The sequence below is a fragment of the Canis lupus genome, chromosome 26 (assembly GCF_048164855.1).
Source record: "Canis lupus baileyi chromosome 26, mCanLup2.hap1, whole genome shotgun sequence".
NCBI lineage: Eukaryota > Metazoa > Chordata > Mammalia > Carnivora > Canidae > Canis > Canis lupus.
The window spans coordinates 44547374-44560119 of record NC_132863.1 but is presented as its reverse complement, the minus strand read 5'-3'; the positions used below and the strand labels follow the sequence as shown (position 1 = coordinate 44560119).

Genomic DNA, 12746 nt, shown 5'->3' with positions numbered 1-12746 from the left:
GTGGAGCCTGCTTAAGGTTCTCTCTCTCTTCCTCTCCCTCTGCCCTTTCCCATTTTCTTCTCTCTCTCTCTCACTAAAAAAATTAAAAATGAAAAAGAAAATAGTTAAGGGCTATGGACTCCGACATCCAGTGAGGCCACAAAGAGCTGTCAAGGCCCCTCTCTGTCCGAGGCACTTGGGTACAACGGCCAGCAAAACAAAGACCTCCTGTCTTTGAACATCATAGGTAGATAGGTAGACAGACAGATGGAAGACAGATCGATCAACCCTCATGTGGCAATAAATACACAGACGAAAGGAGCCAATTACACAGTATTCAAGGTAGAGATGCCCTGAATCACAGTTCCCATCACTTGAGCAAGTTTCTTAGCTCTTCTGTTTCTTTCTGTGAACAGGGGATTATGACACTGCCCCCTCCCGAGGCTCTCTGGACGCTGCGAGAGAGAACTCACACCAAGCGCTTAGCATGCTCAGCTCGCACCCGCTTCCTGATGCAGACTTGCTGACAATTCTGGCCTTCTCGCACCATTTCACTATTGAACTCTTTTCCCACTTGGGAGCTTCAAACACTGATGTGCTTACCACGTGCCTTGGAATGATTCTGCACTCAAGTTAGGGGGTCAGGGTACTATGAAGTGCTAAGGCTCGTGACACTTCACTCTGGAAGCACTGAGTAGTCAGGATTTTTGAAAAGATGGCAGTAGCACCTGCTGGCCTACCTCGTTCCCTGCTGCCCTGCAAAACCCTCACCTATCTTTAATTTTCAAACTAGTTTTATATTGGCCATGTATCTATCGTAGTTTAAATCTATTCCATTTCTTTTTTTTTAAGATTTTATTTATTTATTCATGAAGACACAGAGAGAGAGAGGCAGAGACACAGGCAAAGGGAGAAGCAGGCTCCCTGCAGGGAGCCCGAAGCAGGACTCGATCCCAGGACCCCGGGATCACACACTGAGCCAAAGCCAGATGCTCAACCAATGAGCCACCCAGGTGTTCCTAAATCCATCACATTTCTGAGTGGTATTATAGATCCTATCTGTCCCACACAAAACCTATGCCTACGTGGTCAAAACCATGCCCCGGAGCCCCAAGGGAAGGCTGGTAGCCAAGTGGGCTGAGTAGAAGGTACTAGAACATGTTTTCGGCAGCCAAGCACTAGAATGGCCTTCCAGTCATTCCCTTTTGTGTGGTATGCACTATCCATATACTTGGCCAGGGCCCTTCTCTACTTTGAGCCACTTTGACTGATCAAAAGCTGGTGACATGGAAGCACCAAGGAACACCACACTGCCTTAAACGCTAAAATGACGATGCTAGAGGGTTGTGAGAACCTTAAGGAACCTGCTGGGCAGGCAGCACTGCTGAAACGAAGCCCTGACTTTCCAGATTCTTCCAGAAACTGTCAGACATGCCAGCTGCCTTGGGATCGAGGCCAGCCTACATGAGGGCTCCAAATACTGCCACTCACCCAGATCTTTTAAAGCCATTCACAGGGACGCCGGGGTGGCTCAGCGGTTAAGCATTAAGCTTTCGGCCCAGAGAGTGATCCTGGAGTCCCAGGATCGAGTCCCGCATCGGCTCCCAGCATGGAGCCTTCTTCTCCCTCTGCCTGTGTCCCTGCCTCTCTCTGTGTGTGTCTCTCATGAATGAATAAATAAAATCTTAAAAAAAAAAAAAAAAGCCATCCACAGGCACAACTAGGCTGGCAGCCTGGCCCGGGAATGCTGCTGCCACGTGGGCCGCCTCACAGCCCTGAGAATGGGTTTTTTTCATGATCCACTCATAATTGTTCTCCTTTCCCCAGTCAGTGGGGCTGCCTGGACACTCTCGAGGGAAGATGACCTTCTGGGGTGTCCCCACCAGCCCCACCTGCTCAAACAAGGCCCCTCAGGGGCTCCAAAGGGACACATCTTTCACGGGCAGGCCCCCTAGTGGGTCCCGAGATGGCTGCCTCTCAAAATCACTCCCAGGAACATCTGCCAAGAGTAAGCAAAACAATCTTTAGTGCAACCTCCCACCTCAGGAGCAAAGTTTAGGAAATCTGCTTTTCCTCCTGCCAGTCTCCTTCATCCATGTCCCTCTCCCCCAACCCCTCATTCCGGGCACCTCCCCTCTCACATCCCCCTCTCTCCCCTTAAGCCCCTACCTTTCCCCTCATAGTGCACCTCGGTTCCCCTCTCCAGCCTCTCCCGTTGGCCTTACATCACCTTTAACACATTTGTTTTTAATCGGTAGTTCAAATTTCTAATCACAAATTTATAACATAAATAGCAGCAGAACTTTCCAGCTGCATGCGTGTTGGAGCAATAAATGCAAAATTACCAGAGAAGGCACTAAATAGGTGGTGATTGTTCAAGCAGAAAAACTCATTTAAATGATTTAAAAGAAGTTATTAGAACACACTATTTTCCCAGTGACCTTCAAATAGTTATCTTCTCCATATAGTACACAGATTGTAATAGAAACCCCAGACACAGATCCAACCATCTAGCTAACAAATGCATTACTGCGGGTACATGAGGCTCTTTTAAAAAGTGAATTTAGTTCTTTGTATCATTGAAAATGGAAAAAAAAAAAAAAAGGCATCCACACTCTGCACAAGGATATGAATCCAGAGAGCTATACGAAGCAAACGTGAGGGAGAGAAGGCCTGGCAGGTGGAAAGCACTTTTGTGGACAGAGAATTCTCTGGCGGTGGACCCAAAGAGAAACCCATCCCGAGCTGCTGGAAAACATGCTCAGACCAAACAAAAGCCAGCTCTCCATCAACCTATGGGAAACCCCATCACAGCTTCCTCCTCACACTCTGCTTTCTCCTCAGTTGTCTGGAGGGGTTCCTCCCCTCCCCCCCATCATCCAAACAAATCTATTCACAATCATCAAACAAGAAAATTCTATTAAAATTACATCGCAATTTTGGGGGAAAAAAAGTAAAAACAGAATAGAGCGATTGCCTGGGATGTTGTAAAACTGTACCTTAACAAAAAAAAAAAAAAAAAAATCAGTGACCTGCAAATGATTTGAATCCCCTCTTAGCTCTCTGAACTTGTATTTTATGTTGCATCTAGCTGGAAACACCAACCCAACTCCTCCCGGAGACCATCAAAATTATTAGTTTCCATGAAAAAGCATGCACAGAGGTGCAACCGGCACAAGAGGCAGGGCCTGTGACCAGTCCCGCGGCGTGCCCCCCAACCCCTTTCTCCCACCCAGCTGCGGATGTTTGGGGAAGTGCGTTGCAAGGGTGCTATTCTGTATGTTGGCAAATTGAACACCAATAAAAAAATAAATTTATTATTTAAAAAAAAAATAAAGACATCCAAATACTAAAAAAAAAAATAAAGCTCTGGGAAAGACCAAAGCTGGACTGCAGCCCCCCCCCCACGCCCCACCCTCCTTGCCCTCCGCGCCCTGCTCCTCCCCTGCTCCGCTCAGCCCTGCGCCCTTTCCGCCTCCCCACTTCTCCTCTCCACTCCCACCCCCACCCGTGTCCTGGGCTCCCTGCCATTCTCACGCCCACCGGCCTCTCCAGGGCTCCCTCCTCTCCACCCCCCTGCCCCTCCACCCCCTCCCCGCCCCTCCACCCCTCCACCCTTCAAACTCCTTTGGCACTTCCCCCACCTTGTCTGCCCTCGCACGTGCCCCCTCTGCTCCCCCCTCCTCCATCTGCCCCCAGGGTCTCTAAGCGCCCCCTGCAGGTCCCCTCCGCAGGCATCCCCCTCCATCTCAGCGCCCCCTGCCGGTGCCCCTACACTCCCTCCACATCCATCCCCTAGGTCCCTGTGCACCCCGCAGGGCCCCCCCATTTCCCCTCCATAGCCATCCTCCTCAGGTCTCAGCTCCCCCATCGCCCATTACCCCCTCCCCCCGGGCTCCGCCCCTTGCACGTGGACCCCCGGCTCTCCCACCCCGCGCCTGCGCACTGCTGCGCTTAACCCTCGCACCCAGGCGGCTCGCGGGCGACAGGCAGCGGCGGGCAGCACGCGGCGCGAGGCGGAGGCCACCAAGACCGGGTGGGCTGGGCGCCCAGGCCACGCCTCCCGGGTGAGGGGCCGCCCCAGGGACTAGACTCCAGCCCCCTGCAGAACTCAGGCTGCTCCCCGTGGGCGTGGGCGGGCGGCTGGGGCGGGTGGGAGAGGCCCGGGCTTGGTGTGGAGGGACGGGCCGGGGAGGGACCGGGAGTGGGGGGGCCCCGGGCTCTGAGGGTGCGCCATCCGGGTTGCAAGGCTGCTCAGCCAAGTTTCTGTGAGCTGGATGCCGTGGGCCCAAGGCCGCTGGCGCAGGGGGTGCACAATCTAGAGTTAGGTAATGGTGGGAAGCTTGCAGAGGCCCTACCATGCTAGTCCTACCCTACTGCGTGTGCTGCAAGCCCACTCAGGCCCAAGCTTTTTAGGCCTGGCAGTGTGCACCGGCCCAGACCCCGCTGGGGCGCCCCCTTGCTAGTCCTAGTCCTGGTGCATTTGCTAAAAACCCCCTCAGGCCCCAGCTTTGCAGGCCTGGCCATGTGCACTGGCCCAGACCCTGCCGGGGCGCCCCCTTGCTAGTCCTAGTGCATTTGCTGAAAACCCTCCTAGGCCTCAGCTTTTTAGGCCTGGCCATGTGTACTGGCCCAGACCCTGCAGGGGCGCCCCCTTGCTAGTCCTAGTGCATTTGCTGAAAACCCTCCTAGGCCTCAGCTTTTTAGGCCTGGCCATGTGCACTGGCCCAGATCCTGCAGGGGCGCCCCCTTGCTAGTCCTAGTGCATTTGCTGAAAACCCCCTCAGGCCCCAGCTTTTCAGGCCTGGCAGTGTGCACTGGCCCAGACGCTGCTGGGGCGCCCCCTTGCTAGTCCTAGTCCTGGTGCATTTGCTGAAAACCCCCTCAGACCCCAGCTTTTTAGGCCTGGCCATGTGCACTGGCCCAGACCCTGCAGGGGCTCCCCCTTTCTAGTCCTAGTCATGGTGCATTTGCTGAAAACCCTCCTAGGCCCCAGCTTTTTAGGCCTGGCCATGTGCACTGGCCCAGATCCTGCAGGGGCGCCTCCTTGCTAGTCCTAGTGCATTTGCTGCAAGCCCACTCAGGCCCCAGCTTTTTAGGCCTGGCCATGTGCACTGGCCCAGACCCTGCAGGGGCGCCCCCTTGCTAGTCGTAGTGCCTTTGCTGCAAGCCCACTCAGGCCCCAGCTTTTCGGGTCTGGCAGTGTGCACTGGCCCAGACCCTGCTGGGGCGCCCCCTTGCTAGTCCTAGTCCTGGTGCATTTGCTGAAAACCCCCTCAGGCCCGAGCTTTTTAGGCCTGACAGTGTGCACTGGCCCAGACCCTGCTGGGGCGCCCCCTTGCTAGTCCTAGTCCTGGTGCATTTGTTGAAAACCCCCTCAGGCCCCAGCTTTTTAGGCCTGGCCATGTGCACTGGCCCAGACCCTGCAGGGGGCGCCCCCTTGCTAGTCCTAGTGCATTTGCTGAAAACCCTCCTAGGCCCCAGCTTTTTAGGCCTGGCCACGTGCACTGACCCAGATTCTGCAGAGGCGCCCCCTTGTTAGTCCTAGTGCATTTGCTGCAAGCCCACTCAGGCCCCAGCTTTTCAGGCCTGGCCACGTGCACTGGCTCAGATCCTGCAGGGGCGCCCCCTTGCTAGTCCTAGTGCATTTGATGCAAGCCCACTCAGGCCCCAGCTTTTTAGGTCTGGCAGTGTGCACTGGCCCAGACCCTGCTGGGGCCCCACCTTGCTAAGCCTAGAATGTCTATTTCCCAAAAGCCTACTCAGGCCCAAACCTATTATTTCTAGAATCTTCTGGACTAACTCCTGCTTTTGCCTAAACTCTGCTTAGCCCCAGTCCCTCCTATGCCTAGGTCAAATCAACTTAGTCCTGACTCCTAGGAGGCCAGCACCTTGTCATGCCTTAACCAAATCGCACTGTGCCCTACCAAGACTGCTCTCTTCTCTCTCAAACAGGCCACGTCACAATGGCGGGGACTGAGATTTCTGTCCTTCCTGAACAGTTTACCCAAATCAAAGAACTGGAGCTGATACCAGAAAAAATCCTGTTAGAGGAGGAAGAAGGTGGAGTGTGCAGGGGGAGGGAGCACCTGAGCCCCAGAGATGGGGCCGTGGAAGCCCAGTGCCCCTACGGGCCCCTCCAGGCCAAGGTGCTGGAGGCCGAGCAGGAGCTGCCGGTCACCACGGAGGAGAGCGAGAAGCACATTCTGACCCTGCAGACGGTGCACTTCTCCGAAGATGTGGAGCAGCAGGACATCAGCTGGCTGACCCCGCAGCACCAGGAAGGGGTACAGGTGATGGTGCAGCAGGCCAGCGGTGGGCTGCAGTCTCTGCTGTGGCTGGGCGAGGGCTCCCAGCAGTGCATGGCCTTTAGCATCCAGGAGGAGGTGTACTCCCTGCAGGAGGTAGAGGTGATGAAGCTGCACCTTCTGGAGGGCAGTGTGGCCGTGGCCAGTGAAGAGAGTAAGCTTGTGGTGAACCCGGCTGAAAGCACCGGATTGGTCAAGGTATGGTGGGTTTTAATAAACAGACCCTTTCCATGGAGAAAAAAAGCTCAGACTGCTTTTGGTTTTTAGTTGCCCTTTATGTGATATTAGGTATGAACAAGTGGTTTAGAAATGGCCTTTGAAATAAAAGTAAGTAAAGGGTAAACAGTAAAGAGTAAAGAGACTGCCATAGGAAAATCTTGGGAGACCTCATGTTCTTTTCCAAGAGTCTAAAAAGTTATGCCAGTCAGAAGGCTGCAAGATGCATTGCGTTTTTAAAAGAACAGTGTTGGTTTCGTTCTCAAAACCCTGGCTACTTAATAATTATGGTGTTTGGGTGCAAGAGATGATCTTCTGTGCTTCCTTCATTCTTGTCTTTCTTTATGTATTCCATGGTTTCATCAAGGCAGAGTCTCGTCGATTGTCATTAATAGTAGAGGATTTGTCTGAATACTCACTTTTATCCATTAGCTCAAGAAAGGTCAGGAGGAGGACCAGCAGCCAGCCGAAGGAAGATTCGATGTACAAGCAGGAGAGCAGCTCTTTTTTGTGGAGGCAAAGCCGGGAGATGAAAGAAGAGACGAAATCGTTCTGACCATTTCAAACTTAAACGTGGAAGAAGAAGAAGAAAAACCAGCATCCGGTCAAGGACACGTTGAAAAAGCCAATTCTACAAAAGTCCAAAAAAAGGCGAAGGGTAGGCCAGTTCGTTTAGCGTTAGGCAACCATGGGTATGAGGGGGCTGCTGTTTCCCTTTAGAGGAACGAGATGGTGGTTGAAATTTTATGTGGTTGACTTTTAGTTGCTTTCAAAATGCCAGAAAATGGGAGAAATTTTAAAGTAGTGTCCTGTGTTGTGAGTCAAATCTGAAAGAGTTTGTGTCTCGGATACAAGGGGTTTTAAAACAGAGGAAAAACATTCTTGCAAAGTGCTGTGTAGGAACGTAGAAGGTGGACCCCTGACCTGCCTCTGGTTTGCAGCCCCTTGGGGTGGAGGGATGGTGCGAGGCTGATGGAGGCCAGAGCGAGGCCTCGGGGCCAGGAGAAGGAGTGAAGTCCAGAAGGCAGCAGAGGCATCTTCCAGGGAGGCGATGCTTAGGTGAAGCCAGGGAAGAGGACTCAGAAGCCATTAAGCCTGGGGATCACCATTCCAGGCAGCAGGAAGTGGCCTGTGGGGGCAGCCCCGGCAGTGTGTGGCTTCTCAGAGAGGGTGGGCAACTCTCCGGCATCAGGAGAGCCCCGAGCATGGGTGCTCAAAGAGGGAGATGAGGCCAGGTTTGGAAGGACGGTGAAGCTCAATTAAAGTCATATTAAAATTGAGATTGCATCGCAGCAGGTACGGGGTGAAGGTGACCCTCAAAAATCACTTGTTTAGCTTCTTAGAAAATCCTAGTTTCAACCCCCACCCCCACCCCCACCCAGATCTCCGTTTCCAGCTCATTGGTACAAAGTCCCAGCTGGCAACACCCAGCTGTTTCCTCCCAGCAACAGGTAGCTGGGGCTGGAAGGTGACTCAGTTTCGAAAGTCACACTACCACTGACTGCTCTTACATGTGGTTCGAGTCATTAATTTAGGTTTATGGTGTCTGGCTTCAGGTGGCTGAGTTTGCAGTCTTTGCTCTAATATATATGCGTATATATGATGCTTCTCATATATTTAAATCGAGAGAACATACCCCCCAAACTCCCAGTTCCTAGTTCATTTTATTTTTAATCTATTCACAGTTTTGTGCAACCATCCCCATTAATTCCAGGCTCCTTTCATCCCCCAAAGAAAAGTGTACCCATGGGGCGTCTGGAGGGCTCATCTGAGTCGCCTTCAGTTGCTGGTGAAGCATCTGCCTTCGGCTCAGGTCATGATCCCGGGGTCCTGGGATCAAACCCTGAGTAGGGCTTCCTGCTCAGTGGAGAGCCTGCTTCTTCCTCTCCCTCTGCTGCACCGCCTGCTTGTGCTCATTCTCTCTCTCTCTGTCTCTCAAATAAATAAGTAAAATCTAAAAAAAAAAAAGAGAGAGAAAGAGAAGTGTACCCACGTAACAGTCGTTTCTGGACGCTTCATCTAAATGGACTCGTACACATAAAATGTGGCCTTCACATTTCTTCACTTAGCATTTATCAGAGCTTCATGCCTTCATCCCTGAGTGGTCAGTCGTCATGTGGATATAGCAGGTTTTGTTTATGCTCCGAGCCATCCATCACCATTTGGGCTGTTTCTACATTTTACTCAGTGTGAGTAATGCTGCTGTGAGCCTTCACGTACAAGTTTTTGTTTGCACACTTCTTTTCTCTTCTTTTGAGTGTGTGCCTAGGAATGGAATGGAACTGCTGAGTCATGTGGTCAATCTATATTTGACTTTTTGAAGAACTCACGGTTTCCCCCAGCAGCTGCACCAACTTAAACTCCCACCAGCAATGTGGGAGGGTTCCAGTGTCCCCAAGCCCTTACAGCACTTATTTCCCATTAAAAAAATATTAGAGCCATCCCGGTGGCTATAAAGAGCTATCCCATTGCGATTTTGATTTGCATTTTTCCATGATGCTAATAATGATGTAGGAAGGTGGTGAAAAATTAACTGCAGGATGGTATATTTTCATGTGCTTATTGGCCGTTTGTAAGTCTTTGGAGAAAGGTCTGTTGAAATCCTTTGCCTGTTTTTTTTTTTTTTTAATGGGTACCTGTATTCATTTCCTGGCACCGCCCCCAACAAAATGCCACAAACTGGGTGGCTTAGACAACAGGAATATGTTCCTTCACAGTCCTGAAGGTTGGAAGTCTGAGATCCTGGTGTTGGAAGGCTCTAGGAAGAATTCTGGGCTTTTTCTTAGCTTCAGGCCTTGTCACAGTCATGGCATTTTTGGCTTACGGATGTATTTCTGGTCTCTGTCTCTGTTGTCACATAAAATTCTCCCTCCCTGTGTGTCTCTACCTGTGTTTCTTCTCCTCTTCTTCTGAGGGCACCAGTCATACCCACCCTCATGCAATATGATCATCTAAACTTCATGACATCTGCAAAGACCGTATTTGCAAGTAAGGTCCCAATTACAGATACTTACCCTTAGGATTTCAGTGTATCTTTTTGGGGATCACAATTCAACCCATAAACCTTCCATTTCAAGTTTGTTGGGTGTGGCATTGTGAAGACTGCTGGAATTTGTGAAGCGGTTTTTTTACTCTATTGAGATGATGGTGCTTTTCCTCCCCTTCCTTTGGCTAATAGGGTGTGTTGCACTGATTGGTTGTCGTATGTTGAACCACCCTCCAATTCCTGGGATAAGTTCTATTTTGTCTCAGTGCACAATCTTTTTAATAAGCTCCTGAGTTTGGTTTGCTAATATTCTAGTGGAGATTTTTCCATCTATAAGGAATCTTGAAAAAAAAAAGGCAAAAAATAATATATATATAAGGGATGTTGCTTCATAGTTTTCCTTTGGTGTCTTTGGCTTTAGTATCTGAGTAATACCGGCCAATTAGGCCAGAATTAGGAAGTGTCCTACTTTTTCTGTGTGAACTTTGAAAAGAATCGATGTTAATTCTTTTTTTTAAATAAATTTATTTTTTATTGGTGTTCAATTTACCAACATACAGAATAACACTCAGTGCTCATCCCGTCAAGTGGGCCCCTCAGTGCCCGTCACCTATTCACCCCCATCCCCCGCCCTCCTCCCCTTCCACCACCCCTAGTTCGTTTCCCAGAGTTAGGAGTCTTTATGTTCTGTCTCCCTTTCTGATATTTCCCACACATTTCTTCTCCCTTCCTTTATATTCCCTTTCACTATTATTTATATTCCCCAAATGAATGAGAACATACACTGTTTGTCCTTCTCCGATTGACTTACTTCACTCAGCATAGTACCCTCCAGTTCCATCCACTTTGAAGCAAATGGTGGGTATTTGTCGTTTCTAATGGCTGAGGAATATTCCATTGTATACATAGACCACATCTTCTTTATCCATCATCTTTCGATGGACACCGAGGCTCCTTCCAGTTTGGCTATTGTGGACATTGCCTCTATAATCATCAGGGTGCAGGTGTTCCCGGCGTTTCACTGCATCTGTATCTTTGGGGTAAATCCCCAACAGTGCAATTGCTGGGTCATAGGGCAGCTCTATTTTTAACTCTTTGAGGAACCTCCACACAGTTTTCCAGAGTGGCTGCACCAGGTCACATTCCCACCAACAGTGTAAGAGGGTTCCCTTTTCTCCGCATCCTCTCCAACATTTGTGGCTTCCTGCCTTGTTAATTTTCCCCATTCTCACTGGTGTGAGGTGGTATCTCATTGTGGTTTTGATTTGTATTTCCCTGATGGCAAGTGATGCAGAGCATTTTCTCATGTGCTTGTTGGCCATGTCTATGTCTTCCTCTGTGAGATTAGTGTTCATACCTTTTGCCCATTTCATGATTGGATTGTTTGTTTCTTTGGTGTTGAGTTTAATAAGTTCTTTATAGATCTTGGAAACTAGCCCTTTATCTGATACGTCATTTGCAAATATCTTCTCCCATTCTGTAGGTTGTCTTTTAGTTTTGTTGACTGTATCCTTTGCTGTGCAAAAGCTTCTTATCTTAATGAAGTCCCAATAGTTCATTTTTGCTTTTGTTTCTTTTGCCGTAGTGGATGTGTCTTGCAAGAAGTTACTGTGGCTGAGTTCAAAAAGGGTGTTGCCTGTGTTCTCCTCTAGGATTTTGATGGACTCTTGTCTCACATGTAGCTCAGATCATGATCCCAGGGTCCTAGTATCAAGTCCCATATCAGGCTCCCCATGGGAAGCCTGCTTATCCCTCTGCCTATGTCTCTGCCTCTTTCTGTGTGTGTCCCTCATGAAGGAATAAATAAATAAATCTTCTTAAAAAATAGTAGAGTATTGAAGTCTCCTGCTGTTACTGAAGTGCCTCTTTCTACCTTCAGTTCTGTTTGCTTCAGGTATTTTGGGGCTCTGTTATTAGGCGCATATATGTTTATAATTATTCTACTTATGTGATGGATTGAGTAACCATCCTGTGTCTCTTGTAACAATTATTGTCTTACATCTGTTTTATTATCTATTACTAGAGCTGCCCCAGCTTTTCCAGGTACCATTTGCATGGAATGTCTTTCATTGGGTTACCACATTATTCTAAAAAAGAAAGAAGTGCTGAGTTACTTTGATGTATCGAAGTGGAATTTAAACATCTCAAGGAAGATTTTTATCAACATGTGAACTCTGTATTTTCTTCCTGCAGAAGTAAAACGAACCTTCCGCTGTGATATCTGCATGTACACCTCTTCTCGAATTTCAAGTTTTAATCGTCATATGAAAATTCACACGGCTGAAAAGCCCCATATGTGCCACCTTTGTCTGAAAGCTTTCCGCACCGTCACTCTACTGAGGAATCATGTCAATACCCACACAGGTAAGCCCAGCTGAGAAGGATATTTGCCATTAAGGATGAGTGTTAAAGTTTATACATAAATGTGAGTCCACCTGTTTGCACATCAAAATAATGTGTTTGGTTTAAAAACTTTAGTTTTGTCTTCAATTTTGCCTAAAAACATCAAATATTAAAAAGATTTTTCTTGTATATGTCTAGGATACTTATGCTCTAAAGGGCCTCTTAATTTTTTAAAGTGTTCTGAAACTGAGGCTCATTTATAGGTTATAAATTCCTAGGAAAACTTGTGGTTAAGTCTCATTTAATAGGATAAATATGGGATTTTACAGGAACCAGGCCCTACAAGTGTGGTGACTGTGATATGGCGTTTGTCACCAGTGGAGAACTTGTCCGACACAGACGTTATAAACACACTCACGAGAAACCCTTTAAATGTTCCATGTGCAAGTATGCCAGTGTCGAAGTAAGTTCACTCTTGTACTTAAAGCTTCATGGAGTTATTAAGAAGTTGACATATAAGTTAAGTTACATCATAGAATCTTTTACAAAATAGGTTTTACTATAGGTATTATTGGTACAAAATCTATGCAGGAAATAAAACTCCTTCTAGTTTCTGAATTTAACATAGAAAGTTGGAGGGGCACCTGGGTGGCTCTGTCAGTTAAGCATCCGACTCTGGATTTCCGCTCAGGTCATGGTCTTGGGGTCATGAGATTGAGCCCCGTGTCAGGCTCTGTGCTGGGTGTGGAGTCTGCTTAAGATCCTCCCTCCCTCTTCTCCACCACTCACATACACACTCTCTCTCTCGGAAAAAAAAAAAAAAAAAAAAAAAAGAAGAAGAAGAAGAAAGAAGAAGAAGAAAAGAAAATTGGATTTTTTTCTTTGATTATCAATTAGCGAAAGCAACACTTAAA

At 48.6% G+C, this 12746-nt stretch overlaps 1 protein-coding gene across 5 annotated transcripts in view; it reads left to right on the top strand.

The window, feature by feature from the left end:
• Positions 1-3946: 3946 nt before the first annotated feature.
• Positions 3947-12746, top strand: part of CTCFL (CCCTC-binding factor like) — a 30185-nt gene continuing 21385 nt past the window's right edge. For 4 of the 5 annotated variants that reach the window (XR_012018751.1, XM_072801533.1, XM_072801535.1 and 1 more), the window contains exons 1-5: positions 3947-4046; positions 5935-6485; positions 6936-7161; positions 11683-11853; positions 12162-12295. Coding sequence is in view for 4 of the 5 variants with exons in the window: in XM_072801533.1 (XP_072657634.1) it covers positions 5946-6485; positions 6936-7161; positions 11683-11853; positions 12162-12295 (1071 nt within the window). In the remaining variant the exon portion in view is untranslated. Of the gene's footprint in view, positions 4047-4202; positions 4308-5934; positions 6486-6935; positions 7162-11682; positions 11854-12161; positions 12296-12746 lie in introns of those variants that run through there. The other variant, XM_072801534.1, reaches the window with a different exon arrangement.